The 21,676-nt window shown below is 44.0% G+C and overlaps 1 protein-coding gene across 4 annotated transcripts in view; it reads left to right on the top strand.

The window, feature by feature from the left end:
• The first annotated feature begins 7,033 nt into the window (after positions 1 to 7,033).
• LEF1 (lymphoid enhancer binding factor 1) overlaps positions 7,034 to 21,676 on the top strand; it is a 118,462-nt gene continuing 103,819 nt past the window's right edge. For 3 of the 4 annotated variants that reach the window (XM_063107378.1, XM_063107379.1, XM_063107377.1), the window contains exons 1-3: positions 7,034 to 7,246; positions 9,653 to 9,719; positions 11,192 to 11,325. In XM_063107378.1, coding sequence (XP_062963448.1) covers positions 7,034 to 7,246; positions 9,653 to 9,719; positions 11,192 to 11,325 — 414 coding nt within the window. Of the gene's footprint in view, positions 7,247 to 8,540; positions 8,550 to 9,652; positions 9,720 to 11,191; positions 11,326 to 21,676 lie in introns of those variants that run through there. The other variant, XM_063107380.1, reaches the window with a different exon arrangement.

Raw genomic sequence — 21,676 nt, 5'->3', positions numbered from 1 at the left:
AAAGGCTGTAAAGAAAAGCGAAAGGAAGGATTGAAGTTGACCAATGAACTTGGTCAGCATTCATTTCTAATCTGGGACATTTGAGGAAAGATATGTTAAAAATAGAAGGCGCCTCTTAAGCGCCAGCAAAAATTGCTATAGACCCCCTTCCGCATGATTTGCATGATTTGCAAAGGCTGAGTGGTGCTGCCAGCAGGAGGCAGCCGAAAGAGATGGAGCATCTCAGGGGGAATCTGCACCCTGGGGCAGCCTTGGGCCACGGCAAAAGGGGGTAGGAACACTGGAGCCCCTCCACCCTCCCCACACACTGGTTGGTTTCATCACTTCTAAATGGGTTATTATTAGACCCACTTGTAGGGAGAAAACTGAGTCTGGGAGAGGTTAAATGGCTTGCCTGAGGTCACCCATGGCATGATAGGGAGCGGCACAGCCCACTCCAATTCTGACTCTGCATCGCCCTAGTTCAAAGCTGTCACCTTATACTGGTTACTTGTGAAGCGACAGAATATCGCGCATGAAGTGTATTCAAGAAGGGACCTGACAGTTTTTTAACCATAAAAACAGAAGAAGCGTTCCTGGCGTGTAAGAAAAGATCTCCGCAGTCTATCAACAAGAGGATTTCAAATCATAGAGACTAATGGTGATAGCGAGTGCTTTGACAAAAAATGATATTAACGTTGGTTTTCCAGATCTAAGTTCTGTGGAAGAAAACTACGCGGTGCATCGTACCGTGTGTAGAAGAAAAAGCACCGGGCACAATGAACGTGTGCACACGTGTTGTGTCAGCGTTCTCCTCCCAAATGTGGCCGCAGAAGAAAGTGCGAAGCACAAAGACAATATTTATGGCTGAAGAAATTCGGCTTCCCGTAACAGTAATTATGAACAAGATATTTTCCCTAATAAAATTACTGCAAAACAAAATCTGGAGAAACTAAGTGTTTCCCTATGTTCTTTTTATTTTATTCCATGTGCTCGAGAATGGTTGCAGTAAAGAAAGGGAGAGAGAGTAAAAGGGAGCAGAGAGAGAGAAAGAGAGCCATAGCTAGCCGGCCTCTGTGGAGGGTTGGTTTTGCTTTAGAAACTGGAATGTGTCCAGGCTTGATTTTTATTTTCAATTCACATTTCAGATCCAGCTCCCCAAACTCTTTGATCTTTCTCCCTGTCTCCTTACCCGGAAGAGAACCCTTGGCCTTCTCAGCTGGGAGCTGGGAGCACACGTGGAAAGACTGGCTCGGATCCATATTCTTGCCAAATTTAGTCACACAAAGGGGCCTGCGAGGAAAAAAAGAAAGGATGAAAGCGGCAGCCGCGCCGACTTCAAAGGCCGCGCCGCCGCGCCGGGCCCCGCGCAGGCGCCGCCCTCAGCCGATATAAGGCGCGGCTCGCGCGCCCGGGCGGCCTCTCCGCGCGCGTCCCCGGCCCGGGGGGCGGGAGGATGGAGGGACCGAGGGCCTGCTGCGGTGGCCCGGGCTAGGGCAGTGGGGGAGGGCGAAGGGGCGGGCCGCGCGGCCGCACGACCCGCCGGCTTCCCGAGGCCGGCCCCCATGCCAAGTTAAGGCGCCTGAGAAAAGTTTCAGAAAGGAGGGAAAAGAATGTCAGGTCCGGCCGACTAAGCGAGCAGTCCTGCGGCCCACAAATGTATTCCAGCGCCCACCTCTGCACCATCCCCATTCTGGGCATCTCCCGTGGAGACGTCACGCCGGCCCCTCTGTGTGGGAGCCCGCTTCCCCCTGGGGGGTTACCGGGGGCTCCCGTCGCGGGGCTCTTCTGGCGCATTCCGCTCCTCTGTGCCCGCCCCGCGTCCCCTCGTTCCTGGCCGCGATCCTCCCGCCTTGACTCCTCTCCCTGGGGCAGCCTCGGGCCGTGAGCTCTCGCCTCCCGGTTGGCAGAAGGACGACGGGCAGAGCCCACCGAGAGTTGGGTGGCATGTGGCCCTACCTCGCGCACCGCGGGGAGGACCCGGCCCCCTGGACGGCTGCGCCTCGAGCTTCTACCCAGCGGGGCGCGAACGCGGGGCTTGGCCCGCACCCGCCGAGCAGGGCAGAAGCCACGGGAGGGCGCGAGGGGCGGGAGGACCCCGCTCGCTCGAACCGCGCTAAGCGGCAGACGGCAGCGGGCGCCGGTCCCGCGGAAGCCCGACGTCCGCCGGAGGCCGGATCTGGGAACGACATTTTCACGGTCCCACGAGTTCTCTGTTACCCTGCAGGGTTGGGGGTTGGTTGGTTTGTGTTAGGAGGAGGCAAGAACAAGCGGAAGAACCCCTGGGACACAAACTGCCATTTCCCTCGGCCCCACATCCCCCTTCTCTCCCTTTCCGCGAAGTCCGTTAAAATGACGATGCCCACAGCTTTAGACTCCTGGTGAAGCTGGGGTGGAAGATCGAGTCCTGCCTCTGGGGTCACGTTATTCGTTTTGTAGTCCTTCTCCCTTGCTTTTCGAGCATCCTCTTCCGTAGGCCCGCACCACCTCATTCCTTTGAGATCCCACCAAAGGTGTAGCTGGGAGAGTCAAGGCCACACAAACAGGAAGACCCGGAGCCTGGGCGGGGGGTTAGGACCGCGGTGGGGGCGACAAGGAAGACCGTGCTTTTCTCTTGTCGCTGTACTTAAGGACGCACTGGACTGGCGTCTGTAGTAGACTTGACTTGGCAACAGAATCGCCGGGGGGAGGGGTCTTCAGGTGTGGTTGGGGGGCATTATGCTCGTTCCCCTGGCCCCCTCCCGCGGGGGTCTGCGCTCCGCTTACCCTGTGGGCAGCGAGGCCCATCTCCGCTCCCCCCTCCTCTGTTCCGGCGCAAAGGGTGGGGGACGCCTAGCCCCCCAGGCGCAGCGCGGGCGACGGCGCCCGGTACAGAAGGAAGTGTTGATATAAAACAAGTTCGCTCCCAAACTAAACCCAAACCTACCATAGCCACCAGGAGGGGAAAAACCAACAGCAATCCAGCCAGCCCCTAGCAATTGTTTCACGGTCGGAATTAAATCACATCAAAACGCCCCCTGAAACCCACATCCTGAAGGAGTGAACCTACAACAGCCAACCTCCAGTCGTTCGCTCGAGTTCACACGAACAACCTGCTCTACATCCGAGAGATGGGGCCGGCGGGCGGCGGGGCTTCTCCCGCGTCGCACCCACCACATCCCGGACCTAGGATCCCAGTCGCCGCACCAGAAGAGGCGGCTGCTTATGTTAATAGCAGCCCCCACCCGAATTAGAAGAGACCTCCTGGCGACAGAAATGCCTTTGCTAGGAACTACACTCAACCTGTAGGGAGGGAGGAACGTCTTCCCGGGGTTACTTGACCCTTCCTGCTCGTCTCCCTGCTTTTTCCCTCAAGAGAGACGACTTCAAGTGAAAATGTCAACCTCTCTCCCAGACAAAGCTTTAAAAAAAATTGGGTGCATGGTTTTAGACAAATTTTGGGGCGCCCCTTTAAGGGCAGCCCATCAGAAGATTTGCAACAATACTAAGACAATCAGCACTACACACACCGCCCGGAGGACAAACAGCCACGCAAATAGAGCAAGGCGGTGGATGATTTCGTTGGAAACAATGTTTACAGGGGAGAGGGTTACAGCAAAATACCAAACGCAGCCACCTACCCTTGGCCCTTCTAGTGAACAGTTCCCACTAGTTTTTGTTCCAAAAATTCCCATCTTCTCCAATTCCTAACCTCCAGGACACTTGGAGCTGAGCTCCAAAAGACTCAGGTAGTCCAGATAATAAACATGGAGAAAGTGGGATTCGAATTAGTTGCAATACTTAAACGGAGGTGGGGGTGGAAATGTAGGAGTCGTCATCTAATCTTTCCTTGGCTTGGAGAAAATAACCTTTGGCAAGTTCTCTGTGCCCCCCTCACCCTCCTGGAAAGTTTGATGGAAAGGAACATCTACTCTGACTGCTTTGGTGAAACTGCATTTTCCAGTTCTCTTCCTATGGGTCAAATTGGCACAGCTATAGGAGGACTTTCGGCTTTGTTTTCCTGTTCTTTTAGAACAGGGGTTATAAATATCTGACATAGCTACATGTTCACATCTCTGGGACATTCACTCACTTTGGTGCCTAACTTCAAGGGAAATTGGACAACACCACCATCCAAAAAACAAAAATTTCCAACCTTTTTATTATTGCCTTACAGACACACCGTAGCAGAATATTCTTTTTGTTTTAATTCTCTAAGGCATAATAGCATTGTCCCTAAAGTGTACTTAATGTTTTTCTTTGCCTGGATCTCCTCACCAGCCCCTTAATTTTACCGCAATCTCCCAGATGGAATTTACATTTGACTACTGGCCATGTTCTATGGGACCAACTGAACCCTTTAAATGATATAATTTCTAAAATTGTTTCCTAGTTAATTCCCATCCTCAAGAAGTAGTAGTTGTCAGTAGGCGAAGTCTTAAGTGCTCATTTAGTGCACTGTTAAAGTCTTCACTTACACAATGTCCAGCACCCTGCAATTTCACCCTTAGGAAAAGAAGAGTGATCTTTGCCTGACCATTCTTATATAATAGAGCCAAAGTCTGATTCTGCAGTGTTTTCTTTATTTTCAATTTAAGGGAGATGGAGATACATTTCATCCCGCCCCCCGTTTTCTGTTCTAGAGTTTTACACATGGCTACTGTATTGGGTATAATAAATTTGCCTGGATTTTTAACTGACGGGGTTTGAGAGCCAAGGAACAAAATGTAACATGTTTTCAAGCTTCAGCTTCTCTTATATTGTATGTGACTTTCACAAAGCATCTCCTTAAAAGTCCTGTCCTTGTACAAAATGAATCTAAGAGACGGTGGAGACGGGAATTTTTGAGGATTTGCATCTTCAAGGGTCCCTTTCAGCAAGCAGACCAAGGTGCCAGGGACTGCCCTGTCCTCCCTCCCTCTCTGGCTTTGCTCTCCTGGGTCCTTTCTCCTTCTTTTCCTCCTCCTTGGGTTGTCTTTTCATTCTCTACTAGGTTCCCACGCACTGCGGCGTGTATCTCCGAAAACACAGGCGAGATCTAGGGTAACTCTCTGCGTACATCCCGTGAAGACGTAATGAAAGAGATATTATTTTAAAAGCGATAATTAAGATTCAGTCTCCAGTTCCTTCTTCCTCATCCTATTTTTCTCGGTAAGCCTGAAGATTTTGTTTTCGCTAGTGTGTGCTCCCTTGTCCCTTGTCTCCAAAGAGCGTGTGTGTGTGATATTTAGGAAAGCCACAACTCTTTTCCTTGTCCTTCTTGCTGCTGTTCTCTTTTATTGAACAATGTCTGTTACATTTTCTTCTTTTCCTTCCCAGTCCCCGATTCCCGCCTCATCCCCTCTGTCAGAGCATCTATCAATGTGGTGTTGATCTCAGCGGCGGCGGCTTTCTCTTTCATCTTCCTCCCCCTGCCAGAGCGAGGGAGGGAGAGTGGGAGGCGGAAAGGAGGTGGGGGAGAGACTGGCAGAGGAAGAGAAGTGGGTGGGGGTGGGGGTGCGGGGCAAGAGAAGAGATACTTAGATGAAGAAGTTAAGCCATTCCGGCAGTGTTACTTGTCAGTTTCACGCGGGCAAAGCGTGCCTCTCGGTGGGTTACAAGCAGCGCCGGGTCCTTCCTTCTCTCGCTAAGTAGTTGCCTGATCCTTCCCTCCGGCGCGCACACACACACTCACCCCAAAACTAGGACTCGTCCTACAGGCTCTGGGAAAAGAAAAAGAAAAAAAAAAAGCCCTCAATCACCACCTCCTTCTCGTCGACTCCCCCCCACCCCCGCCCCTCCAGCGGGCAGCCAAGGAGAGCTGGAGGCGGGGGAGGGGCGGGGGAGGAGAAGCGACGCAAGTGGGTAGCTTTTCAGCGCCGGCGAGGCGCGGGAGGAGGAGAAGCGGCGGGGAGGCGCAGCCGCTCACCTGCGGGGAAGGGCGCGGAGGAGGGACCCAGGCTGCGCGCTCTCGGGCCGAGGAGCCAGGACGCGCCCTGAGTCTCGCACGCGGCCAAGCTTCGGGCGTCCCCTCCCCTCGGCTGGGCGAACCCGAGGGGCGCAGCTCTTTGCTTTGACAGAGCGGGCCCGGCAGAGGCGTGGAGAGCGGCGAGCGAGAGAGCCGGGCTGACAAACTCGAGCCGGGAACAAAGAGGGGTCGAGCTGTGTGTGTGTTGTCGGCTCGAGCTCTGGGCAGAAGCATTTGGGCCCAAGGCCTCTGCTGTGACTCCCCAAGACCCCGTCGAGCCCTCCACGGCCGATTTCAGCGCTCGCCGGCACTAACTTTATTCTTGGCAAACTTCTTCTCTTTCTTTTCCCTCCTCCTCCGCCCCCACCTTCTCCTCCTCCTCCAGCAGATTAAATGCGCCTGGAGAAGGAAAACCGAAGCCAAAGGGAAGGAAATAAACGGACTTAAACGGATATCTCCAGGCCGGTGGCTCTTTATTACTTTTTTTTTTTTTTTTTTTTTTTTTTTACTCTTAAAGAAGTAGACATTTCGTTATCTCCTGATTCTTCTTGCACCTTCTCCGCTGGGGCAAACGGAGCCTTTTTGCCCCCTCCCTTCTCTTTTTTCGGAAAACAAACTCCTACATCGGCATTCGCAAAAGCTACGGTGGTGGAGAGGTTTGCGCGGAGACGCGCCGCTGGACTCTGCTCTGCACTTCGGAGAGTCGTGCCCCCTCCAGAACCCGTGTCCTCCGCGCATAGACCCCGGCAACGCGGGGGCAGGGGTGGCCCCCTGAGCCGGGGCAGCCTAGCCTAGCGCGCGCCGGGAGGCGCATACGTCTCCAGAGGCGCCAGCTGCTTTAGCCCTTGCAGCTCGGTGCTCTTCGGCCTTGGGGGCGGGCACCGACGTCCGTCTCGGCGAAGCGAGAAAGCGCGGGCGGTCACTGGGGCTCGGGCGCCGCCGCAGCTGCTCCGGCTGCCGGCCGGCGGCTCAGCTCTCGCCCGACCCGCTTCCGCCCGCTGTCCTCCCTCACGCATCCTTCCAAGTCTCCTTTTCTCTCCCCCCACTCCCCTTGCTTTGATCCCCCTCTCTCCCCTGCTGTCGTCGCGGGTGCTTCCACAGCGGAGCGGAGATTACAAAGCCGTCGGGATGCCCCAACTCTCCGGGGGAGGTGGCGGCGGCGGGGGGGACCCGGAACTCTGCGCCACGGACGAGATGATCCCCTTCAAGGACGAGGGCGATCCCCAGAAGGAGAAGATCTTCGCCGAGATTAGTCACCCCGAAGAGGAAGGTGACTTAGCCGACATCAAGTCCTCCTTAGTTAATGAGTCTGAAATCATCCCGGCCAGCAACGGACACGAGGTGAGCGGGCTGCTGTCCCTAGCCCCGAGAGGCGTGGCGAGTCCCCGATGCACAGATAGGGAGGAGGGGAGCGAAGGCGCCGGGGAGCCCCAGCTGACGGGTCCAGAGTAGGTACCTCGTTTGTTGGGGAGGGGGGTGACTGGGCCCCTGGTCCACATTCCCGCGGTGTGTGCGTCTGTGTGTAGGATGAGAGGTGGAGGGGTGTGCAGGGAGACTTATTCCAAGTGGATCAGTTCAGGGGTTCGGTGGCTAAACGGTTGGTTTGCGGGCAGGAAAAGCTACCCTTAACCCATAACGTTTCGCCTGGGACGTTTTTGTGGGGCTGAGGGGTGCGATGCTTTTTAAAGCGATCATGTTTGAACAACGCTACTGAAAAGTTCTTCCGCAGGACGGAAAAGAGAGTGCAGCCGCTATCTCTCGGTAGATGTTTCTGCAAAAGTGCGTTAAACCACCAAAGGCTTAGGTGGAGACGAGCAAAGCCAGAGGCGGGAGGAAGGGGAGGCGGGCGTGGGCTGGGGGCGGACAGAGCCGTCCCAACCGCCGCCGAGTGGGGCCCGCGCCGAGCCAGCCGGCTGGGGTGCGCGCTCCGGAGCTGCGGGGGAGGCGCAGGGCTGTGTCCCTGAGGCCGCCCTAGCCCCAGCGCTGTGCGGGGAGCCGTGGGCGCGTCGCGCCACCCAGGGGTACAACCTCGCTGTACTGCCCACGGCTAGTTTTCTCTAACCCCCATCACTTAAAGAAGAAGAAGAATAAACAAAGCGTCTTTACTTAGGGTTAGTTTGGTCCCGGGTCAGGCCTTCAATCTAAGTAGCAGAAAGACGAGTCTGAGCGGAGAAGCGGCGGAAGGCGGGCCCCAGTCCGGGAGGGTGGAAAGCGCTTTGTCAGATGTCCTGGTCCGCTGCGGGCGATGGTGCTGGTAACCTGAGTAGAGTAAATAGAGACACGTGGGTGCCGGCGAGGGAAAGCCGCGAGCCTGACCGCGCGGGAGGGCTATTTCAGGCCGCGCCGAGAACTTGGGGTGTGGGGGGTGGGGGCGGATGCACCCTGATATCCGACACTCCATTGGCCACCCATGCTCAACAACTGGGAAAACCTTTGGAGGAAATCCGGTAAAAAAGTCCTGACACCCAAATGAGTTCAACGCTTTTTCCCTCCAAAGAAACTTGGAGGGCATACACTTTTTCCTTAAATGGCATCCTTCTGCCCCCAGAAAGAAAGCGTATGGTTTGGGGGCGGGGACATTCTGGGTTTTAAACAACACGTTTGAGAACACCTCAGAGTTACCTTCTCTATCCCAATGGCAGGGGTGAGTACGCATTTTGGGAGACTTGGGGCCGAGTCCTGAGGAGTACATCAGGGTTCTCTATCCGCTGAATCCGATTTCAGGGGAAGGTGGGGAATGCCTAGTGCATCCAACACCACATGAAAGATTTGTGACTATGTGTGTACTAGGGGAGGACACACGTCCTAGGAACCGAATAACATCCAAAACACTCAGCTTTTTGCCAGACACTCATATTTGTAAAGCAGACTTTTTTTCTTTCTACCCATTTTGCTTGTCCTTCCTTAGTCCATAAATAAATTTGCCGCCAGTTTCACATTAATATTTCTGGTCTGTTCGAAACCGAGAACCTAGGTATTAGGACTCTGTTAATCTTAGCCACGGTGGTAAGTGGGCACGGGCAGACCCAAGGAAGATAGTGAAGGGGTAATACCACTGATTTGCACGTGGTTGAGCCTGGGTGGATGGTGGTTACCAGAGCTGATATTAACTGGGCTACCTTTTAGATGTCTACAACCCGACTCAAATTTTTCTCTCTTTAACCACTGAACAGTTCTACTTTTCTCTTACGAGCCTGCTCAGCCAGCCAGTGTACGTTGCAAGCCCGAGTGGAGCTCTTGCCAGGACTGCACTCAGGGCAGTTGCCTTAAGACCCCATTTGAGTGGTTGGCTTGTTTATGTTTAAAATGTCATTTTCAGTTGCAAAATGATATTTCAGCCCGCTTTTAATCAGATCTGATTGAAGTGAACAGTGTGGTTGAAGAGGCTTTCAAAACAAGCCCATTAAATCCAACTCCTATCACATTTGGCATCAAGGTAGCCTTGATATGTTTCGGTAAACAGCGTAAGAATAGCATGTGGCTCATTCTCAAATTTACTATGTTTTTGTTGTTGTTGTTATTTATACTTTTTGGTCTGGGTGGATAATAATCACTCAAAAATACAAGTTGAAACAGATTTCCAAGTACTCAACCCCAGCCTAACCCTCTTAGATTAATAAAACAGATAGATTGGGTTGCAACTAAACTTCTTCATTTGCATTACCAGTGAACACACACTTACATCATTATTATCATAATCTCTAAGGTAATTTTCTTTCTTTTGGGGGTGGGGATTCATGCTGTTAGGTGGCCAGACAAGCACAAACCTCCCAGGAGTCCTACCACGACAAGGCCAGAGAACATCCTGATGACGGTAAGAAGCTGATTCTACTTCCCCCAACTTTATCATACAACATGTACCATTTGCATATATAGGTATGTTTTGCTACTTTTATTTGAGTTCAAGGAACTGGGGCCAGATGTGATAAGACTGTACCCACTATTTAAACAAACTGGGAAAGAAAACGCAGGAAATTTACTGCTGATCTCTAATGTATATTACATAACTTAAAAACTGCCTTTGAATGAGTTAGGGGCCGTTGGATTTCACTTGGCTTCCAGATTCTTTGTGAAAGAGGCCATGCATATAATGAGTTTTTCTTTTTTCCTCATTTTACTTAAAGTTCTAATTAGCTTAGGTCTTTAGTACCTGCATTATGAAGGATGACAGTCTACATCGATTTTTTTTTTTCAACAAGAATAGTTTTGAATAGATTTTTGTTTGCAAAATTGCTCTTTCTTGTTTCTTGTTACAGTGCATAGGCAAGCAGTGAATAAACAGACTAAACATGGCTCAGTAAAGCAGATTCTAGCTTCTAAAAATGTAAAACTTATTCTTGTAATTAAGAACTACGCATATCGAAGATGATATACTTTCTCCACATTTTTGATTCTTGCTAAAAGCTTTAAAAATTATATCTGTACTTTTAGTTTAAGGAGAACTTCTTGTGACTAAAAGAGTTAAGTATTCTTGCCAACCAGTCTACATTTCTGTTCTTTAATAACTTAACTGTTGGCCAGCCCAGAATGAAGTGTTTGGTGCATACAATATGTCAACCAGAAGAGGAAGGGAAGAGAACTATATACCAGGCTTCTTTCTCAGCTACAAAGTAGTTACACAGGTTAAAGAGAAGAAATGTATATACTGAAAACACAAATTTCTTTGGCAGAATCATGTAAGTGTAGCACATAAAATTAGGCCTTCCAGAGTTGATCCTTTATAAATTGGGGTAGTTTTCCATATGCTAGATACAGCTCTCTCCCTCAGTAAAATCTAGAAATTTTCTGGAACTGTTGAAGCACCAGTAGAGTTTTTGAGTTTGCCTAAAGGGTGAAGCATAACTTCGAATGTATAAATACGTTTGTATAGATAAATGATCTAATATATTTATATTATAACTTTAGGTTTTGTATGTGTTCCTTCACATGTCTGTATTTCATAGTTCAGTTTGTTAGTTTTAGAACAAATTAAGTTAGATGGATAACACTTATTTTTGTAAAAACATCAGTCAGTAGGGGAAGTAAATTGAACCACATGTTTTTAAAACATCTGGTTCTCTGCTAAGCCATAAGAGAATACATACTGTCAATCTAAAATAGAGCATAATAATCCAGTTACAGTATTTTGTAAACAAATCTTTTATGTAAGGTCTGACTTGTCTTAGAACTATTAGGTTTTCAAAAGAAAAAAAGAGGAAAAAAAGAACTATTGGGTTTTCAGATGAAAAATACAATGATATAAAAGGGAAGTCAATACATCATTGATTATTCTTTGGATTCTCTCAGGAAAGCATCCAGATGGAGGCCTGTACAATAAGGGACCCTCCTACTCGAGTTATTCTGGGTACATAATGATGCCAAATATGAATAACGACCCATACATGTCAAATGGATCTCTTTCTCCACCCATCCCGAGAACAGTGAGTAACATGCTGATGTTGCAAATTATTTTTAGAAGTGTAAATTAGTTTGTATTTGGCAGAATGTTTATATTTGCAAACACGTTGGAAATGCTTTCATTACATATGAACAGTCATTGGTAAATAAGAGCTGTTATAGGGAATGTCCACCCATGCTACCTTTGATGTGTTGCACCTAGAATTTTAGCTTTTGGCTTATTGGTTAGGATTAATAAGTAATACATCATGAATTATAACGAAATCAAATGAAGTTAAATCAGCAGATCCATGATTTTATGAATATTGTGCTTTCTACGCTAATGAATGGAGAAAACTGATATAATTTTTCAGTTTACTAAGTACTGTATAGCTTTTGATGCCCACAAGCTATCCAAAATCAGAATTGCTTCAACTCATTTAGAACTGAACATTCAGAATGTTACTTCAGCTTTTAAAACAGTGTCTCATCTTATTGTATTACCTAATATTTCTTTAAGAACATGTATTGGGAGGATGGAGGAATGAGCTATTTTTACTTTATTGTCAATTGTTAAGGAATTATCACTTGAAGATAATCCTAATGAAAGTTGCTCCTTTTTTATCTATTGGTTCAGTTAACTTTTAAAGTTCTAAAAATGCAGTGGCATTGTAACTGCATTTTTCAAATGCATAACATTATGAAGAATTTCAGGTTTGTTACTTGATATTTCTCTTTCCTTGGGAAGTGGAAACCTCATTTGTATAATGAGAAAACATCTAAATGGTAACTTGTATAAGATGTGAACATGAAATGTGCTGGTGATAGAGTTCTCCCTTTGAATCATCCTTCCAGCAGCGGTGCTGGATTTTTATTAATCCATCAATATATTTACCGTCTCTCTAGCCCCACTCTCCACCACCCAACCCCCAATGAAAAATGCATATGTATGGGTCTCAGGGATTAGGGTTTCAGTCTCACTGGTCCTTCAGGGGGTCAAATCTAGGATAGTAGAATGGTCTTTGCCTTCTTTGTCTAGTACTACTACCAGCTGAAGAAAGTCATTCACAAACATCTTGGAAAAGTGCTGTCATTAATGCCTCAGCGAACAGAATCTGGGAGCAAGAAGCTTCACCAAAGTAGCAGTGAGGAATGGCTTGTAATCAGCAGTTATCAACAAGAGTATTTGTGGTTATCTTGATTATCTGTAGCCCTCAATTGTTGAAATGATAGGTGTATGAAATATAATCACTGTGGGCACTGTGACTTAGCAGTTATTGTAATTATTTTTCCACAAACTTCAAAAGGATATTTGACCTTTCAGGTAGGGAAAATGATTTTTGTAATTTTTATATAGCAGCTAAAATGTAAATCTTGGGGATCTAAACTTGAAAATCTTGTGATGATTGCCATAGGAAATACCTATTTCATATTTTATTTTAAAAGGCTTTTCACACATTTAATGATAGAGATGTCTATGTGGTACATATGAATCTTTTACCTAAAAAGTGAATGAATTAATAAAAGCAAATATGGTTTGATATTTAGAGACCACCCCAAATAAATGCTTTAGGTTCTAAAACCTGTGGGAGACTTTGTTGTATTTGTTGAGCTAATTATGCAAATATACTACAAGGGTAACTTCACATTTTTATGGAAAAAAAAATTGAAAGGTAATGCAAATCTTTCCGTGAATTTTTTGAAGACCCCTCCTATATCATGTATTTCTTTTATAGTTGGGCAGGTTTTTTTATTTTTTGGCTGGGGGGTGCAGAGGAGAAGGAGAATGTTTTAGTTAAGAAATAATTGAAGATTTCTGTTGAAAAGCTTTTTAGAACAACAAATAATCTTTCCATATTAAATTATAGTCTTGGTAACAATAGAAAACAGCCACTAAAACAGTCTTACACTTTCAGCTGTGCATACAGTTAATGTATTTAGAAATTTGTCAGTATTTGTAGAATGTTTTTTTAGAGAGATCAGTCACTTCTTTCAAAACAAGAATTTTTAAAAAGTCAGTATAATAAAAATTTATTGGTATTTATAAACAGTCCCTAAGAATATTGAAAATTAAGCTTCTCTTCCTCTTTAAGCCAACATTCTGCTTTATATCTCCAGACTTTTCTCCCAACACCCCAGTGTACTAATCATATTGAAATTTTGATAGAATGGAAGGTATTTTATTGTTAGTGTATGTATTAAAATTTTGAGGTTAAGGAATCAAACAGTCACTATATTGTTTAGAAATGATTTGTCGCCAGGAGAATGTTGGTGGGTATAGAGTGGAAGAAAGGGGCGTAGTCAGGAAACAGTTACTTTACCCTTTTATCTGCTGCTTTGCTTTATTCTGCTATGTATTAGAACATGTTTATTGTACGCATGTTTTCTTGAGATATTCTGCAGTTTGCACAATTCCAGAAGCTTTTCAGTTTTAACCACAAGGCTGTGTCAGATTTTTTTTTTAATGGTCCAACCGAAGTGATTTGGTTTTTAATACCTAACAGCTGTTTTTAATGTGTCTAAGATCAAAAACACTAACCGGAAGGCAGCCTTTCTTCCCCACCCCCAATCACACTTCTGCCTTCTTGCTCTTTAACTCTGTCCTTAGCAGTACTGAGTGTTTGTGTCACTGACATCCACAATGATAGATTTTCATCTAGGGTGTCAGGCGCGAAGTGACCATTTGCGTTTGGGTTTAGGATGGGAGCATCACCGGTGGCATTCTGTTACTTGAATTTGCATTACAAACAATTGCTTGTTTACTGCATCTGCTGCCCAGCATGATAAGAATGGAAAGCATCTGGGGTGGGAGAGGGCCCTGGCCACCCTTTCCCTACCTAGAATCTTCTGTTTAAATGTAACTGCAGGTAATTACAATAATACCAGCTATGGCCAACTGGCACATACAGAAATGTTTCTGCTGGAATCCCATTTTAACAATTCTATATGCTTTTGTGCTTTTATAGACAGACACTGGCATACGTAGGCTTGCAGAGCTTTTACCTGTGAGCAAGTGCAGTATTCTCTATTCAGGAGAACCACCTTCACCAATCCAACTTTTCTTCCTTCTGAAGGGAGATTTTAATTGGCATATCACATTCTTCCAGAACTGGAATTCTTAGGGATGTGGGTGTCGGTACCAGAAATTTTATGACTAGGTCTCTGACAGAGTTTTAAATAAGAATTCTAAGTTCAGATAAATTGGGCCTGAGAAGAAAGCACCCATCATCATATATTTGGTGTCAGTGTGAGCTCTTCAGGCACGGCAAACCTTGGTTTGAGTTGGTCTTCTTCACAGAGAGTGAGAAGATGAAGAAAAAAGCTTGTTAAATATTTCAGAGCGAGGATCCTGGAGAGTTTATTAAAAGTGTACTCCCAAACCTTTCTTTCTCTGAAACTTACTTATGAAAATCTCTGAAGGCCAATGGTAAAGTAACGAAAGAAAAAAATAGTTCTTTACATCCCTAGTTTGGTTCTGGCGATTGTGTGCTTGAACACTGTGAACAGAGAGCTTGGCTGGCTTTAACGTAGTGAAAGTTCCCATTGGTCTAATGCACAGTGGTCTAATCACTTTAGGTGTCAAACTTCCATTTGTCCCTCCTGCAACCCAAATGTTTAACACCTTAGAAGAGAAACGTCTCATTTCTCTTCAGTTGCTTATGGGGGTGGGGGGGAAGTGACAGACAGTGCAGTGCAGGAAGCTGCAGCAAACATTGCAGCTCAGTCACACCAAACCACAATAACACCTGGTCATCATAGTGCTGCAAACTTCCTTGTTTTTAGTTCTTTGTGATCTTTCTTAGAGTGAGTTTTCAGGTGGGAAAGAAAATATTCGTGTTCTCATTTCAGCTGATTTTCAAATTATTTATTTATTTATAGTATAAATTGCTATGAAAATGTTCCAGAAGTTCTTTTAGAGTTATTTTGACTAACTCATTTGTACTGTATGATTTTTACCTTAAGGGAATCAACATTTTGACTTCTGATGAGAGAAATCTAAGACCTGCCATACAACATGTGGACCCATCAGGAGCTAATATTGCATTTACATGACTAATCCTTACTTAGATATGTTTTTTCAAATGATTCTAATAGTTTCTTGTTCATTCCTAAAGATATGAGAACAGTCTAAGAGATATTCAGTAACTCCACTAAAATAAGACTTTTGAGCTAACTCGCACAAAAATTTTACTTTTGAAGTACTCCTCTTGCCTTTATGCAGGTCTTGGGTTTGCTCTCATCCCACCCCATTATTTTGACCCAGTCTTTCCTGTGGTCAGAAATTCTTGTGTGATTTAAAAGAACAGAGATAGGGACTCACAACTGGGTCCATTTGGACTGTAGCTTCCGAAATATCTTCCATAATATCAGCTGAGAAAATTTAGCAGCTGTTGAGGTTTTTTGTTTGTTTGTTTGTTTTAACTAATCCTGTTAGTTATTTAGGCAGAACCATTTTTGTTTTATGTGACTGAAATTTTTTTGAGGTATTGGATCACTCCATTACTCTATGACTCCTTTTGTTCCTCATTTGTAAATTGTAGACATGACTGGAATTTCATACAACTGGTTTCCCTTTGATTTGAGGGAAAGACTTGGAATTGAAAGAGAAAATATGCCATCACTGTCTACGGCCCGCAGAAAAGCAAATATGTTTTATTTGTAGGTGCTGCTGTCCTGGGACTGAAGGTTTTTTGTGTTTTTATTAAAGGGATGTTCGTTTTAAAATTTGTCTTCTTTAAAGCTGTTGCTTAACTTTTTATGTTGGGCTGAGCCAGTCTATAGGAAGCTAATACTGTAGTAATCAAGAGACTTAGTACTGTTTCATACTGTTCTGACAGGTCCTTAATCATTTAGAAAAGGCAGCCATTGGAATTTACTTAAATAATTTAAAAAATATATTTTCGGTTCATAATCAGTTTTTAAATATTAAATTGTGATCTTATGAAGTCACAGTCTCTAAGAACTGTGGACTCTGCTAAGCTCTTACATCATTTTAAGCATATAAATGATCCAGTCTCTAAAACTTGGAGGCTCAAAGCCTGAAAATGACCTAGAAACCAACAACAAAAACTGGGGGTAGGGTAGGGGGTTGAAATGTACCAAAGGGAAGAGTGGGAAGTTGAGCAGAGGACTGGACAGGCACCAGGGATTGCTAACTCAGAAATTCTGGTAACCTAACTGGAACTATTTGCAGACTATTACCAGAGGCTGTGTAGAAGATTATAAAGTCTATGAAAGAGTACATTTACATACAGTACCCACTCTAGCTAAACCTCTAAACCTGCTGAAATTATCCACTTGCTATATGTAGATCACTACAAAGCTCCCTAAGGGATGGTACTCACATAACTTCCATCTGTGTGGGGAAAATTGAAAGGGCAGTACTGAGCAGGGAAGAGTTTTGGTGTCCTGTCAACTCTCCCCCATCCATGGGAGAAATAGGACTGGAAGAGATGTTGCATTGCAGGGGGTCTAGAAATGTGTTTTTATTTTTGCAGCTAACTAGGGGCAAGTAGAATTTTTTAAAAACTGGATTATTGATCATTGTGTCTACCTATGACCACAAATAATTCTGTATGGAACTTGATGACAGTTTCGCAGAAACAAACTTTGATCTTTATCATAGTAATTTTAAAAGATGCCTGTTGCTACTCTCCTCAACATATAGAAAGGTTGAATGAAGGGGGAGATGGAGGGAAGGTTCTATGAGATAAAGAAGAATGGCTCAAAGGTAGCTTTAATTTTCTTTTATTAAGTTGTTGTCAGCTTGTGAATGAAACGGTCACTAAAACAAAATTTTAAAATATGGCCTGCTATTTTTCTAAGTCCTTTTGATTTTTTTAATCCTGAAAAACTTTGCAATAAAAGCTATTAACCATTCATGATAGTTGATCATCTAGTGATCAATTTCATCAGGACTGCTGAGGAACTGTGAGATAGTTACAGTCAGCCTAGCGTAGAACAGATATCTCAGTAAATTTGCTAAATTAACAAAGAATGTACAGGAAAATTTTTATGCATATTTTTTGGATATTTCCACATGATCTTTATCAAACCAAATTCTATGTGAAGAGCAAAACCTGAAAGTGCCTGCTAGATAATCCTTAGTATTTTACATTTTACTTTTTCTCTGAACTGTTGTATCAGTGAATGAAAGTGCATTAGACCAGGGCCGGCCCATGACTCGGGAGAGTGCGGTACTGATAACACCAAGGCCACGGGTTCGGATCCTATGTAGGGATGGCCGGTTAGCTCACTGGCTGAGCGTGGTGCTGACAACACCAAGCCGAGGGTTGAGATCCCCTTACCGGTCGTCTTTTTTAAAAAAATAAAAAAAGAAAGTGCATTAGACCAATGTTTGTAATGAAGGCAAAGTTGCTTCTTATAGAATGTTAAGCTTCTAGGTAACAGCTGAAAACAGCTGGGGGAGCTCACTGCTAGAATAAAAATTAATGGGACTGGACCCTCATGTGAGGATTGATCATAAGAAGTACTTATCTTTTACTTAGGTCCAAAACCTAATTGAAGAAATGGAGATGGTAGAAATGTTTTTTTCAGAAGGGTGCTTGAGATGGAACTATAATAGTAATAAAAAGAAAACTATCTTTAAGTATGTTTTAGTATCATGTGGTTAATGCTTTTCAATTCGTTTTTATTCTCTCTCAGATAGAAAGGACATTTTTTCAGTAACACTTGAGGTATTTTCAGACACTAAGAAAAATTCTGTGTGTTCTAAATACATGCGGCAGCATCAGTGCTGACTTTTCCAGGCCATTGTGTTTGTAAATTGATTATATCCTTTTGCAATGTGGAGAACAAAATTGTTGAGTCTTTATAAAGAGGATATAGGCAGTGCCCTATGAAGGCTGAGCCTATGGAGGAGGGAAGTATTGGGCTAGATGATAAAAGACCTGATGTCTAGTTCCAAGTTCATCACGTTCCTCCAAAAGCTTAAAGGTTAAAAGGTATTTAACCTCTATCAGCCTTTGTTTCCTCATTTGCAAAATGGCATATTAATATCTGGCTTGCCTACATTAAACGTTGATGTAAAGTTCAGATGGCACGAAGTCTGCAAAAGCACTCAGTTTTCTAGCAATGGCAGCAGAGCAAAAGTCTGAGATGGTGTAAGGCAGTGCCCTTTACCCACCTGGTGGGATTTCTGTAACCACAAGAGGTGCTCAGCTGTACCCAGGAAGCTCCCATGAAAGGGAAGGAACTTTTAGTTCTTATTTTGCCACCATGCTGACCCAGAATTTGGACACTGGGTGCGGACCTTACATTAACCTTTAGAAAGTGTTCGCATTAATGAAAGTTGGGTAATTGTCATTACATCCTTTACAGAGGTCGTCTTCCTCTTATGGGCTCTTTTTCTCTCCTGATTGTAAGGACAACACCTGATCTGCCTCTTTAGCACCATAGTCCTCTGTTAAGGGGATGAGATGTGTGAGGGAACAGATTTCTGAATTTCAGATTTTTTAGCCAAAAATCTCATGTCCTTCTAATATTTGATATGAAAGTTCCAGATAATTCTCAACTCTTTGGACAGAGGTAAGAATATATTTTTGGTTAGGAGAATCTTTTTTCCTTTATCCTTTAGTAGCTGAGTTTCTTCTCCCCACTGCAAAAATTTATAGACAGGTAATCGTAGAGCTATGCAAATGTAGATGACAATAGATGAATTATTTTTTTCCCTTTGAATTTTCTTCTGGCTTAAATCTTTCTAGCTTTTTTGGCACCTAAAAGGATCAGATCCAAGGGGATATGTTGGGCAGGCAGCAGGGAGAAATCAGTGTTTAGCTAGCCTCATGGAAAATTCCAGCTCCCATCTTTTCAGGACTTTTCTTTTTCTTTCATCCAGTGAAAGCTGAATATATACCAATGTGGAGTCAGCTGTTTTTGTAAAGGATTCTTCAGTTTTGAGCACTATATATTGTATGTTATAATAATTATGATCATATTGTCTTGGTATTCTAGTTCACGTGACTTGCATCAAGGAAAAAATTACTGTAATTTTATCTCAAATGTATCAGACATTGTCTCAAATCTTTAAAGTCTGAGATAAAACCAAAAGTACCAAAGTAAAAAATATTTACCATTTACCACAATCGGGCTAGTAATTCAGTTAGCCGGCAGGGTTAGGAAGAGAATCAAGTATCGCAAACATCGCTCAAATTGGTTTTTTGCTCATTTTTATGTATACGTTAAAGTTTTAAAATTAGAACTCAAGAATTTTTTTTGCTTGAAAGGGTAAAAAAAAAAAAAAAGCAATTAATATTTTTTTAAACTATCACCTTGTGCCAGATACTGTGCTAGGCAATTTACATGGTTATCTTATTTAGTTTAATCCTAATGTGAAAATTGTGGATTCAGTGTTATAATCTCCATGTTACAGACAAGGAGCCTATCCTCAGGGACAGCAGTAACCTGCCCTAATCTAATAAATTGTGGAATCAGAGCCCTTCGCTCAGGTCTAAAGACTTATTTATTTTCATTAAAAATAACCATATTTGCCTTTAAGAACACAAAGCACTTATTAAATTAATTGATAAAAATGTAAAACAGAAAAGTAGTTATTATGATGATAATTGTGTTGGAAACTTCTTTTCAAAAATGCTTAACTATTTTTTATGAAAATAAAAATAAATACTTTCATTAAAACAATACATTTTGGGCCGGCCCCGTGACACACTCGGGAGAGTGCGGCGCTGGGAGCCCAGCAGTGCTCCCGCTGCGGGTTCGTATCCTATATAAGGATGGCCGATGCGCTCACTGGCTGAGTGCGGTGCGGCCGGTCACAAAAAGACAAAAATAAATAAATAAATAAAAAACAATACATTTTACTAGAAAAATTAGAAAACTCAGATGAGTAAAAGTAATAACAAATACTAAATTCCCACAATCCTACTGTCAGAGGTGATCACTCTTATAATGTGCTATGTAGGGACATTTTCCTATGCACATATGTAAATGTACATAAATGTGTATAAATACTTGTTATATATTCATGTCAATGAGAAAATAATATACCATTTTGTAACTTGCTTTTCCCCCCACCAATATATAATGGATATCTTTTTCTGTTAATAAGTACTCTTTTGTAACATCACTTTTAATAGGTTACCTAATTTATTTAACCAGTATTTTGTAGGTAGACATTCAGATGGTGTCACTTTTCCCTCTACTTTATGCAATACTTTGATGAAATGCATGTTTTCTAACTAAATCTTTACATAAGTTCTAAATTGTTTCTTTGGAATAAATTGTTAGAATTGCAGAGTTAAAGGCAATGTACCTTTTTAAGTTGGGGTTAACCTAACATTGCACTTTAATGTTAAAAAACACATTTATCTAAAGCCAATATTTAAAAATATGTACGAGGGTCTTCAAAAAGTTCATGGAAGGATTAGCATTAACTTTCAACTTTATTTTTCCATGAACTTTTTGACATACCCTTGTATTTGTTTACATTCAACTTGGGTTGTGGTTGGTGTTTTGAGGCCAATAATTTTCATGCCTCTTCCAGTAAAGAATCAGTTCAGCAATAGACAAGAAATTGGACAGAGGGAGAGTATATCATCAGCTTCATTATTAGTAAGGCTGAATTGGAGAATGTGGCTTGAACTGTGTCACATATTTGGACTTCCTCTGACTTCCCCAAATTGAGCACACCACCAAGCCACAGGCCTCCCCAACAGAGGCAGGGACTTATCTCCTGTATAACCAGAAAAGAGAACAATCCCATGCCTCAAGAAAGGGGCACAGTTTCTTCTTCCAAATCACTAAAGAGATGACTCTCTCCTTTGTAGAGAGTGAGTGAGGAGGTGGGTAGGGAAAAGGGCTACAGCCACTGCCAAGAGGACAGAAGTTCCTACTTTATTGGCTAAGTTAGGGAGAAGGGGAAAAGAAGGTGTTTGTCTCTGTAGTCCTGATTCTTGATCAGTCAGTCTGTGGGCCAAGGATAGCAATGGTAAAATACATAAGCAAATTCATAAAGATGGGAGTTGCAGCAGAGCACTGCTGTTGGGGATCAGAATACCTAGATCCCAGCGTTTTGCAATTGACTAGCTGTGTGTTTTTCACATGCTCTGAACCTTGGTTTTTCTCTACTGTAACATTGCCACCTCTTCTACCTGTGAAAGTTTATAGCATTAGGTGTTAGTGGTGGTGTTTCTAGGAGGGGAAACCAACTGCCTCAGAATTACTGGTGTTGTTATTAGAAAGCCAGGTGCCTGGGCCTCTCTGCAAATGTCCTGAATCAGAGTCTGCTGGCAGGTCACGTAAATGCACTTTTAACAAGCTCCCAATTGATTCTTCCATAAAATAAGTTTTGGAAAAACACTGACACAGTAGATACCAAGTAATTTAACTGAGGTTCAGATAAGGTAAATAACTTGC

This window comes from Cynocephalus volans, chromosome 9 (assembly GCF_027409185.1).
Source record: "Cynocephalus volans isolate mCynVol1 chromosome 9, mCynVol1.pri, whole genome shotgun sequence".
Lineage (NCBI taxonomy): Eukaryota > Metazoa > Chordata > Mammalia > Dermoptera > Cynocephalidae > Cynocephalus > Cynocephalus volans.
The sequence above is the reverse complement of the archived record's forward strand: the minus strand, read 5'-3'. Positions and strand labels throughout refer to the sequence as shown.